Raw genomic sequence first — 12635 nt, forward strand, 5'->3', positions numbered from 1 at the left:
TTTACCTATGCGCTGTGTGAATCAGAACTTCGCTTTTGTCTACCTGAGCCGCCTACTCTTCTGCTTTATTGGGTGGCCCCGAGTTCTAATATTACGAGAGATGGAGAAGCTCTTTCTCCACAGCATGCATGGTTGTATGCCCCTTCATCCTGTTACACACCCACCCTCTGCTTACTCCCTTGATCTAGCCAAAATGTGTGTGAACGTGAGATGGGGAGGTTCGGGCAGAGCTCCAGCCTGCCTTGGCAACTGTTCACTCCCTTCAGTCGAAGACAGTCATATGCTGTGAACAAAGTGTCATCTGGTGGGGTGTCTCTTCTGTCAGTGGGTTGGAGGTGGGGGCCTTGCCTGGTTGCAGTGGGCAGCCCAAGAGCTGCATTCTTTTCTGTGGACCCTTCCAAGGCCTACATGCCAACAGTAGGCAGTTTACTGTGTGGAAACTACAAAAGTAAACACATCCGACTTTATTCTCCATCCAGGCAAGCAGGAGGTGTTATCAGCACACAAGGACACATCTCTGCCAGGCAAAAAACACACTGGGGGTGCAGAAGGACCAGAAGGAGAGGCCTAGAGGGCTGCATTAGGCCCACAGGCCTGAAGTTCCTCACACCTCCTAATAGGTTGAGGGTCTTGTGGAAAACTAAAAAGGTGACTGTATTCAGGTGCTTGGTGCTGAGCCTGATAATCTTTAAGGCGAGGGCTCCTAAGCAGTAATCAGGAAGAGGCCATACCAGGCTGCTAGACCCTGGCAGGATGCCAAGTGCTGATGCCAGCCTTGCTCCCTCCTCCGATATCAAAGGACTAGACTTATCACAGAGAAACAAAGAGATAAACCGATGGTGTAAGCAACTTCTGCTAAAGCCAATATTGTGATGAGATGGGGCTGTGGAAGGTTTGGGGCCGGGGAGTAAAGACAACCAGTTCATGTTGGGAGTTGAGAACATGTGTCAGGCCTGCTGGATGAGGCCAACAGGCCCATCTAGTCCAGCACCTTGTCCTTGCATGCCTGCGAGCGGGAGCCCTCTGCCCACCTGTGATTCCCGGCAACCAGCATCCTTCCTCCTGCCAACGGAGTTCCCCTTCTGACTCTAGCAGGATTCTGGCCCAAGGAACCGAGGTCATATGGCGCCCCGGCCTTTACTGGAATGCAAACAGCCAAAGAATTTGGCAGGTCAGCAAATGGAGCACATGATGCCCAGGAAGAGACACAACTCAGCAAACTCCCACTGTAAGCTGTGGAAAGGCCGGGCAGCGAAGGCACCTCCTAATTTGCCATGAGAGGATGGTGGTAGGTGCACACGGGAGGAGCAGCATTTGGGGCCAGCTGCCAGTGAATACCTCCCCCCTCCCTCCCACTCCCACCACCCAGCCTCCCCTGTAAATCACCTCCTTCCTCCTCATATGAACTGTGTCCCAGCTGGATGGCAGTGTGGTTGCCATGGTGACACAGAGATGCTGGTTGCTTTGATAAGCTGAGGGAGTCTCCCCCCCCTTTCGGTCTCTTCGCCCACACAACCTGGACCAATTCTCCGTGCTCCTTCCTTCCCCCTTCGCATGAGGTCTCGAAATGAGGTTGCGAAGAGAACAGAACCCCCATGTGCTCTCGGCAAGGGTGTTAAAGCCTTTGGTTCTGATTTCTGCTGGCTGATTGGCAAAGGATGGAGGGAATGGCTATACCCCGCCAGAGATGGAAGAGAGGGTGGTATCTTGGAGACGGTTTCCATGGAGGCCCCTTCACACAAGCCCTGATGGCTCATTGATATGCTGCTACTGCTGCTTTAATTTCACTATTTCTCCCTCTCCGCCTCTTAACACCCCACCCCACTCCACCCCTCACATTCTTATTGGGCAGCAGGCAGTTCACTGCCAGAAGCGTGAGTGGGTCTTACTCCCCAGGTGGGCAACAATTATACCATCCTGGAGGGGTGAGGCCTAGGCTGCAGCAGCGCATTCATTTCTCCCCATTTAGCAGGAGCTCCTCCCTCATCCTTTTGCATGTGGCCTGCGGGCACATGCAGCATTGAGGAGACAAGGGGATATGGGCGGAGGGGATCTCTCTCACTTGAGCACAAAGCACCTGGAACTGATACCAGCGAAGCATCTTTCTTGCGCATCAACGAGAGAGAGGACAAAGGCAGGTGCTGATTTGCATTTTTAAAAACCGTGTTCTAATAGTTTTGTAGGGAAGCAAATTTAGAAGTAATTCAGTATAATTTGAATAGAAATACAATACAGGCGACTCCCCATTTACGCAGGGGTTACGTTCCGAGGCACCACGCATTTAAGTGCAATTGTGTAATGAGAACACAATTGAAAAAGCCTGCAAATGAACACCACAATCGCTCCCTCCAAACCTTGCTCAAACTCCCCACAGGCCTTGATGCAAAGGCTTGTGGGGTTGCTAAGCACTGTTTTGTGCCATTTTTGTGCTTCTTTAAGGCTATTTTTGCCCCTTTTGTGCCACTTCTGTGTTTGCGGTGATTGTGCCTGCCCAGAGGCATAGCGCAGGGGCTGGGGCACACTGGGCACCACACCGCGGGGAGTAGCACTTACCATGGAGCCTGCAGCGCGCCCGAGTTACACATCTCTCCTGGGAGTGGCGCGGTGGCTCAGGCACCTGCAGGCTCCGCGCTGCCCAAAAAAGTAACACGGGCCTGCTGGGCACAGGAGCAGAACATGGCTTGGGCTCTGGGATTCTGGCGCACCCTGCCCCATCCCATCCTGCGGGCACCACACCCACCCACATACCATCTTGGGGTTCTTTTGTCTTTCAACCAGGCCTAGACCTAATGACCTTTCTAGCAGAGGATCCCCTCAAACAGAAGACTGTCCCCCGTAATGTAGGAGATGTTGTACACCCTCTCTTCATTGCTCTTCCCTGCTGTTCCTCCTCTGGAAGTGAAGTTGGGGTAGATGTACCAGCTGAAACCTTGGGGAGCGCCTCTCCTTATCACAGCATTGCCAGACAGAATGTAAAACAAAAAGGGCGGGCAGGGTTGGATGGGGGCTTTGTTCTAGGCAGGCTGGAGGAGCAGCCATGTTCTAGAAATGCTTGCTCTACATCATGGGTAGGCAAACTAAGGCCCAGGGGCTGGATCCAGCCCAGCCCCAATCGCCTTCTAAATCTGGCCCACAGACAGTCCAGGAATCAGTGTGTTTTTACATGAGTAGAATGTGTGCTTTTATTTAAAATTCATCTCTAGGTTATTTGTGAGGCATAGGAATTGGTTCATTTTTTAATTTCAAAATATAGTCCGGCCCCCCACAAGGTCTGAGGGACAATGGACCGGCCCCCTGCTGAAAAAGTTTACTGACCCCTGCAGTTTACATCATGTTGTGGGGGACTGGACATTGCAGCACATGCTGCAATAACCCACTAGGGGCCTCTTGTCTGTGGAGACTGAGCCCACCAGTGTAGGGAACTTGCCTACACTGGTGATATCAAATATGGCAACCTGCTTGCTTTACCTACACAAGTTGACAGGAGGAACGGAGAGCCCAGTCGGATCCTGCATGCACAGGCCAGTGCTGGGTTGCATCTGTTTGGGTGAGGAACTTTAGGCCCCATGGCTAAATGCAACTCTTCTAGGCTTCTCTATGTGGCCCTCGTAGCTCTCCCTGCGCCCTCACAGGCCCTCCTTCCCACCCAAGTGCTTTTGCCTGGCTGGAATGAGTCCTTGAAGCCTGAGAATGCCTCTTGCTAATCTGGGATGAGTGTTTAGAAACAGGCAACCAAAGTGACCAGGAGGCTGGGGAAACTCCCAAATAAGGAAAGATTACAACATTTGGGTCTGGGGCTCTTTAGCTCTTTAGTGGCAGAAAGTGCAGAACAGACAAAAGGTCTGATTCAGCAGAGCTTTTCTTAGGAAATCTACTGAAAATAGTTTAATTCAAATGACTCTATGTCTGTGCATGCACACAAACCAAATATAGCCCATCTGGGAATCACACATGAGACAGGCAGTTTGCTGTTGCTCAAGGGCATTTTTAATTTCTCTGCTCCAGGCATGCTCCAGGAGGCCTGGTCCTCTGAGGGTGCCTGCTGCCCAATATACATGGTGCTTTCTATAAATAATTCTCAAATTTGTGGAATGTGCATCTTTGGGGGACAAGTGGAAGGAAGAGCAAAGTTTCAGGGGTGATAGAATAGGATCCCAGAGCATGCTGTGGATCTTCCCTCACTAACCAAGACACTGGTAGATGTATCACCCTATGACAGTGAACATCATCTTGGATTTGTGTGGGTGAGCCCATCATTTCTTCCCCTAGACTCCAAATGTGATTTGGAAGGAAGCAAGTTTGGAAATATCTGTTGCTTTCTTTCTGCTTCCTGGGGCACGGCTTTCAGAGGGGTTGAACTATATTATGTTGTAATGCAAGGCTTTCTCTGGAATGAGGGGCATTCTCTGGACATGGCATTGTTGTCCTTTACTCAGAACTATGTTTATTGTGCATCATGTGCAAGCACCACACAAATACCGAATTCAGCATCCCAAGGGTCAACTTTCATTTTATTAAAATAGTATTTATTGTGTTGGTCCATAGACCATACCAGGAAACTTGCGTTTTATTTTAAAAATCAAGTTTGTAGACCTTGGGGGCTAAGAAGAGTGTGTATGAAGGCCACCAAGATCTCTGAAGTCCTACAACTGCAGTGACTATGTGGTTGGGCTTTGGGGTTCTGTGCTGTTTGTCTCCCTGCTACTCGAGGGCTACAGGAGCAGAACCAGTTCGGCAAAAAATAAGCCAACATGTGCAAATCTGCTTAATCCAAGCCCTAGCCTCCAATTTTACCTAGCACTATATCTGCATTTCCTCAGTGCAAGAGTTAGATAGTGAAGGATTTGCGCGGTCCTGCCCTTATCTGTACATGCTTCTCCGAACCTGTTTGTGTGATTCTCTGACTTGCAGGGCTTTGTACACTTACGAAGATGACTCCGATAACCTGAAACTGGCTGCTTCGGGAAGTGAGTATTCCTGTCCCTGCCCTTGCCTCCTTGCTGGGCAACCTTATGTTGCTTAGCCGATCCAGTCCTGGCAGTTCTCAGTGCTCCACCAAACTTCCCTCTCCTAAAACAAAACAAACAAACAAAAATCCCCTTTTTTCTTTTTAAAGTATATTTTTTACTAAGTTTTACATAACAAATTTAAATTCAAACACATCATTCACCTCTTCAATTAGGATTCTCTGAATCCCCTCCACCCTTCCATGGTTACCATTATCAGTCTTTTTTCCCCTTCTGCTTATCTTATTGTCTTTAATTTGTTTTAAAAAATAGTAAATCAATTTTCCATTGTTTTTTGTACATTACAAGCGTTTACAGTGTTCTCTTAAGTACATTGTAAATTTTCCCCATTCCTTCTTAAAATTCTTCTCTTCCTGGTTTCTGATTTTCCCAGTCAGTTTCGCCATAGTCCATCATCTTCATCAGCCATTCTTCTCTGGTTGGAACTTCATCTTCTTTTCATCTCTGGGCCAGTAGTATCCTCACTGCTGTCGTCGCATACATGAATAGACGACAACTAAATATCCCATTTTTTCCAACAGGGTTAGAGTTGAAGTGGCATGGGGTGGGGAGGTAAATGGCCATGAGCAGTGGCAAGGGGACACCCCGTAAGTTGAGAGATTAGTCCCTTTTATCATGTGTTCCTCTGTCTACCCACCTGAAGGGCCGAAGTTCAGTGCTGTGTCATCTGCTCTGCATGCAGAGGTTTTTGGTCCAGTCCCTGGCATCTCCAGATACCAAGATTCTCTGCTTGAAACCCCAGAGAGCCTGCTCCAATCTGCACAGACCGTACTGAGATAGATGAACCAGTGCGCTGGCTCTGTGAAAGGCAGTGCCCCATCAGGTCCCTAAGGGAAAGAGCAGTGTGGTCTGTGTCCCATAAAATCTGTCTCTTTGCTTCTTCAGCTGGCGGCCTACAAGAACTCTCCAGCCATTTTGAGAACCAGAAAGTGATGTACGGATTCTGCAGTGTCAAAGACCCTCAGGCCACCCTCCCTAAATATGTCCTCATTAACTGGGTAAGTCCAAGAAGAGTCTGGGAGGTAGCTTGCCCTGTGCTGAAGGGGAGCAATATTAAAGTTGACTGGGCCACACAAAAAGAGGACCTTGGTACTGCATGGGAAGGGAAAGTTCCACCAGTTCAGCGTTTCCTCCCACTATGGTGAGACAGGAGAAATTCAGCCTTCTTTATGCACAGGAATCTTCGCGGCATCTGGAGCTGGCAGCCCTGTTCAAACTAGGGTGGAGAATTCAGGAACAGCCAAGTGTTTGTCAAACCTGGGTCTCCAGCTGTTGTTGGGCTACAACTCCCATCATTGCTAGCTAGCAGGACCAGTGGTCAGGGATGATGGGAGCTGCAGTTCAACAACAGCTGGAGACCCAGGTTTGAGAAACACTGAATGGCGAAGGCTGATGGTAGGTCCCTGGTGTCTCAACCGTAGGGCCTAATTGTGCACAGTCTTTTTCTACGTAAAGATAATCTCTGTGTAGGAAAAAGCACCAGCCCATCATTTGTGAAGGCTGGCATGAGTGCTGTTTGGGCTGTGAATACAGGGGCACATAAAGCTAGCTTGCTCTGAAGAGGCCTGTAATGTGGAGGTTGATCTTTCTAGCAGAACCCTTGCTGACTGCTGGGTTTCCATTGATTTGTCTGCACTGCCCTCTAGTGGAACAAATTCCATTTCCTTAATGAATCTGAAAGGGTCGACCACTCTGACACATTGGGCTGGCTCCTTCTCCTTCCCAGTTTCTGTCCAGACTTGCTTCCTATCCTACCTGACATATCCCAGCTTGTGACAGTCTTTAAATACTGCTTTTGTGGACAGTTCCTTTCACTTGGCCTTTTTAAAAATGTCTTTGTAGAAATATGGGTTTAACAGTCTGAACCAGCCGCCTTTGGCCTGATGCCCTCCAGACATTTTGAATAATAATATTATTAACAATATTTATTTATTTATGCATACATACATACATACATACATACATACATACATACATACCCCATCCATCTGGCTGGGTTTCCCCAGCCACTCTGGGCGGCTACCGACAGAATATTAAATACACGATAAAAATTCAGAATTCTTCTAAAAGTCAGATAGTTGTATATTTCCATGACATCTGATGGGAGGGCGTTCCACAGAGTGGGTGCCGCTACCGTGAAGGCCCTCTGCCTGCTTCCCTGTAACCTCCAGGGAACCTCCAGAAGGCCCTCAGAGCTGGACCTCAGTGTCCGGGGAGAACTACAATTTCCAGCATCCCTGTGTATTGGCCATGGTGGCTAAGGCTGATGGGACTTGTAGTCCAAAAGCACCTGGAGAGAACCAGGTTGGGGAAGGGTGACTTAAAAGAAGAAACACATTACAAAGTGCTGCCCAGGGGCAGAAATGAACAACAAATATCCAGCCATTTGGAAACCACTGAATATCGCTGCTAGCCCTAGCAAGACCCCCTTCACAAGGGTGAGATCTACTGTGAAGGAATATAAGATGTACTCTCTGTGTCATTTCCCAGTTCTTAACAAAAAGACAGCAAAAAACCTCCTGCCAAGCATTGATGCTCCAGGACTTAGAAGAAGCTGCAGATTTAGGCATGTGGGGCAGTGTTTCTTCCCTACCTTGTTGGCACAGTGATATGTTTGGTCTACATCTCCTCCAAAATTATTAAGGAAGACCTTTCTGCAGAGAAAATCCTTGCTGCTCTTGCTTTCCATTCAAAAATCCAGAGGAATATCCCGTTTTCTTGCGTGCTGGTGCCGCCCTTGTCCTCCTCCTTCTGAGCTCTCCAGATGCTCTCCCAAGTAGCCTGTGTCTCTCTGTGTGCATGTAGAATAAGATGCTGCCTGCTGCTGTCTCACGAGAGTGGCATCTTCCAGCACTAACCTTCCCCGTCCCTGTGCACCTTTATGCCTGGCAGGTGGGAGAGGATGTTGCTGATGCCCGCAAGTGTGCCTGCGCCAGCCATGTGGCCAAAGTCGCGGAATTCTTCCAGGTCAGTGGCAAACTGTTTGGGGAAGGGTGCGCAGGTGGGAGTGCCTATGCAACAGTCCGTTCTCATCTTGTGGAAAAGGGATTTGGACTTTGTGGAAGAGGGAACATGGTTCTCCTGCAATGCAGGGGTGGAAAGACCTGTGGCCCTCCAGTTGTGGACAGAGAGTGTAGCCCAATAACATCTGGAAGGACACAGGCTCCACATCTGGGATGGGCAAGGAGTTTTGATTGTGAGCTGTTGGCAGGAGACCTGTGCCAGCTGCTGGGTCTCCGCCAGGGTAGCTGCCTTAAATCCTCATCTGACTTCCTGCTCAATGCAAAATGCAGCTTCAAGTGGGGTAGCGAACCTGAGGTCAGGGGGCCAGATGTGGCCCTACAGGCCTCTCCACCCAGCCCTTGGGACTCTTCTTAGTCCTTGCCCCTCATCAGCCTAGTTTGTGTGCTTTTGCCTGGCTGGTATATGTTCTTGAGCCATGATCATGCCTCCTGCTTGCCCAGTTTAGGTAGGCAGGTAGCGGGTGCACAGGTGGGTGTAAGCCTCTGGCTTTTGTGTGGCTGGAGTCGAGCCTGCTCTACAAAGGTAAATGTCACACATCCTTTGCCCTGTTTGCTCTTGCCTCTGGCCCTGCCCATCACTGGCAAGCAGCCCCCCACAAAACTACCCAAGAGGGAATGCAGGCTCTCTCTCTGAAAGGGGTTCCCTGCCTTTGAAGCTACAGTATCCCTGATAAATATGCTCATCCAGACTCCACTTAAATAGCTCCATTGGAGGAGAGCCCACCACCTCCCAACACAGTCTTTGTCTACTGTCTAGCAGCTCTCTTCCCAATAAATAGGAAGTGTCCTCTGGTGCTGAGCTGAAATCTCTTTTCCTGGCCCTAGTCCTGCTCCCTGGAGCCTCAGAGGACAGACAGGTCTATGTCATCTTCTCCAGCTTGGTGGCCGGACCTTCATTTTTCAGTGTGGTTTGAATGTCTCAACAGGGTGTGGATGTCATTGTCAACGCTAGCAGTGTGGAAGACATCGACCCAGGAGCCATTGGGCAGCGGCTCTCCAACGGCCTCGCCCGCATTGCCAGCCCCGTGCTGCACCGTCTCCGCCTGCGTGAGGATGAGAATGCGCAGCCCGTGGTAATGCTCCTTCTTTGCCATGCCCCCCTTTCCCCTTGCTGGGGAGAAGCAGCACCAGCCTCTTCTGGGCTTGGGTGTGGCTGGTCTGCTGAAAGTAAATTCTACTTAGGGCAGCCTTCCCCAGATTTGGACTACAGCTCCCATCAGCCCCTGCCAGCATGGCCTGGGACTAGGGGGAGATGGGAGCTGTAGTCCAACACCATCTGCAGGCACCAGGTTTTGGAAGGCTGTTGACTCAGGGTAAGAAAGATAACCATCCAGATAACCAGGGTAAGAAAGATAACAGTGGAGTGGACGTTTCAGTTAGCAATAACCTCAGATTAACCTCACTGGCTGCAATGGGTGCACTGCAAATCCTCCAGCATACGTTATGAACTGCCTTGAAGAATATTCTGGTCAGTTACCCCCATGCTGTTACAAAGCATTGTGAAACACACCAGGGCAGTGGGAACCTGGCAAGTTGTCTTGTTATCTGTGTGTGCTCATTCACACACATACGCATCTCTCTCCTGATTTGATTTCTTTGTTTAAGGGCACCACCTACCAGAAGACTGATGCTGCTGTGGAGATGAAGCGACTCAACCGGGAGCAGTTCTGGGAGCAGGCCAAGGTAGAAAAGTTTTACCAAGGAAGCCCTGTCCCTGGGCAGGTCAAGTCTGTGATTAGCTATGACTATCTATATCTCTATCTATCTATCTATCTATCTATCTATCTATCTATCTATCATCATCTATATCTATCTATCATCTATCTATCTATCATCTATCTATCTATCATCTATCTATCTATCTATCATCTATCTATCTATCTATCATCTATCTATCTATCTATCATCTATCTCTGTTATCTATCATCTATCTCTGTTATCTATATCTATCTATCATCTATCATCTATCTAATCCATCATATCTCTCTCTCTCTCTCTCTCTCTCTCTCTCTCTCACACACACACACACACACACACACACACGCATATGTCTTTCCTTACCTTCATCCCTGTTCCAGCCCTTCTGTGTGAGGTGCCGCACCTACCCTCTCCCTGTTTTCTGTCCCTTGCAGAAAGAGGAGGAGCTGCGCAAGGAGGAGGAGCGGAAGAAGGCCCTGGACGAGCGGCTGCGTTTTGAGCAAGAGCGCATGGAGCAGGAGAGGCAGGAGCAGGAGGAGCGAGAGAAGCGCTACCGGGAGCGCGAGGAGCAGATTGAGGAACACAGGCAAGGGGCAGCCGGGAGGGTCTGGCCGTGGTGTTGTCTGTGTGCAAAGGGAGCCAAGGAGGCAACACGGGTGGTTCCTTAGCAAGCCAAGATGGGCAAATATCGGTTCGTCCAACAGGAGGGAGAGGGCTCTTGTGCTCCAATCCTGCTTGCAGGCAAGGATGCCTCTTCCACGTTGCTTCCTTGCGGGAAGCAAAAGTGGCCCTGTTTCATTGGCTGCCCTGTTGCTCCTCCCTCTGTTTGTATAGGCCTAAGTGCCTCTTGGTCCTTCCTGAATGTTATGCTGCCAGTACTGATGGTGGTGAGAGTCTGCTTGAACTCAGCATGATTATTTAGTGCGGTTGGAGGTATATATCAGCCTCACCTCTTGCTGTTTTCAATTTAATTGCTCACAGAGTCCTATACAGTCATACCTCGGGATACAGACGCTTCAGGTTGCGGTTTTTTTGGGTTACGGATCGCCGAATGGGTACCAGAATGGGTTGCTTCTGGGTTTTGGCGGTCGCGCATGTGCAGACGCGCCAAATCACAACCCGCGCATGCGCAGACATGCCACTGTGGGTTGCAAACGCTGCGGATTGTGAACGTGCACCCCGCCCGGATCACGTCCACAACCCAAGCATCCACTGTACATGTTTATTGAATGTATTGCGCTGGTAATAGCTGTTTCCTCCAAAACATTCCTAGGAGGCAGGTTCAGCTGGGAGGTAGTGGCTGACCTAAAGTCATTCAGAGCGCTTCATGGGTGAGTGGGAATTGGAACCTCCCCAATCCACATTCTACTTCCTCTCTATAATACCAGTGGTTTTCAAGCTGTGTTCCATGGCATCTTGGGGCTCTTTGAAAGCCAGTGAAGACCATTAATGGCAGGCAATTCTCCCTGAAAAATGGCTTGCCCACCACAGCTGATTGTTCTCTGCCATGTTATGTTGGAGCACAGTCTGGCACTTCACACTGAATAGAGATGAGACCCCAAAGTCCTGGCAGAAACCTGAGTGTGTTCTTCGGAAAGATTTCATGGCAGATTTTTTTTTGGGGGGGTGGCTAAGCAGTTGAGTTTGGAAAGAGCTCTTTCCTGCAGTCATGTGCGGTAGAAAGCCACTGCACAGCAGCACCCTGGCACAGTGCCCTTTCCCAGTTGTTTGTTCTCCCTTGTTGTTGTAGGATAATCCAAAGCTTTCAATTTACAACAACAACAACTTATTTATACCCCACCCATCTGGCTGGGTTTCCCCAGCCACTCTGGGCAGCTTCCAACAAAATATTAAAATACAATGGTCTGTTAAACATTAAAAGCTTCCCTAAACAGGGCTACCTTCAGATGTCTTCTAAAAGTCTGGTAGTTGTTTTTCTCTTTGACATCTGGTGGGAAGGCGTTCCACAGGGCAAGTGCCACTACCGAGAAGGCCCTCTGCCTGGTTCCCTGTAACTTGGCTTCTCGCAGCAAGGGAACTGCCAGAAGGCCCTCTGTGCTGGACCTCAGTGTCCGGGCTGAACGATGTTTACTTCTTCTGATGACAGAAGGATTGGCTGCTTTGGTCAAAGCCATACCACTTGCCCTGTGTCTTACCAGAATAGATTGAAGAAACATCTGAAATTATAGGTCTTTGCCACCTCCTGCATATTCATTTGGGAGCAGAGGGAACCATGCAACAGTAGCCAATATGCCTTTAATGGTTTCATATTCCATATGTGCAATAAACAGTCCCTGTTCTGTGATTTCCCAGGTTTATCAGGACTTCTGCAGCTCTTTGGAGGGCTGTGTGTGTCGGATGGCAGTGCTGTTTCATAACTGCTGAACGATTACGGTCTCTGAAGTGAAGCACTTAAATCGTTTTGCATTTGCATGAGTGGCAGTGATGAAATTTTAATAGAGAGATAGATTGGACCCAGCCTGGGCAGGACATATTTGGGCATACTTTCTTGTGTTGTGGTTTATATCCAAACAGCTATGGTAGGCTGGGTTAAGAGTACAAACACATGGTCGTTTTCATACACAACAGTGGTTCCTAGGTAGGTGAACATGCAGCAGACAGAATGCCAAGTGGTAGGATAAGAACTTGGAACACCTTGGTGAGCTGACAAGGTATGAAATGCAATAGTCTAACATGTAAAGTATAACACCTAAGAAAGGAAGCTCAGAAGGTAACCGTTTAAAGGTGGGAGGCAGAAACAGGATGGGATTTGGAATGGGACACACTTGCAAAACACGGAGCGACAGGAGGCATTTAGCAGAGGGGCTCCCAGAACACAAGGCATAATAACCCCTCCAAATGTTCTTTTTATCACACAAGCATGATG

General features: G+C 49.1%; 1 protein-coding gene across 8 annotated transcripts in view; it reads left to right on the forward strand.

The window, feature by feature from the left end:
* DBN1 (drebrin 1) overlaps positions 1 to 12635 on the forward strand; it is a 40317-nt gene that overhangs the window by 18670 nt on the left and 9012 nt on the right. For 5 of the 8 annotated variants that reach the window (XM_081901022.1, XM_081901023.1, XM_081901027.1 and 2 more), the window contains exons 1-7: positions 1885 to 2138; positions 4912 to 4967; positions 5913 to 6025; positions 7920 to 7994; positions 8977 to 9123; positions 9656 to 9733; positions 10183 to 10334. In XM_081901022.1, coding sequence (XP_081757148.1) covers positions 1996 to 2138; positions 4912 to 4967; positions 5913 to 6025; positions 7920 to 7994; positions 8977 to 9123; positions 9656 to 9733; positions 10183 to 10334 — 764 coding nt within the window. In that variant the 5' untranslated portion in view covers positions 1885 to 1995. Of the gene's footprint in view, positions 1 to 1205; positions 1229 to 1884; positions 2139 to 4911; positions 4968 to 5912; positions 6026 to 7919; positions 7995 to 8976; positions 9124 to 9655; positions 9734 to 10182; positions 10335 to 12635 lie in introns of those variants that run through there. The other 3 variants (XM_081901024.1, XM_081901028.1, XM_081901025.1) reach the window with 2 other exon arrangements.

This window comes from Podarcis melisellensis (assembly GCF_964234715.1).
Source record: "Podarcis melisellensis genome assembly, chromosome: 2".
Taxonomy (NCBI): Eukaryota; Metazoa; Chordata; class Lepidosauria; order Squamata; family Lacertidae; genus Podarcis; species Podarcis melisellensis.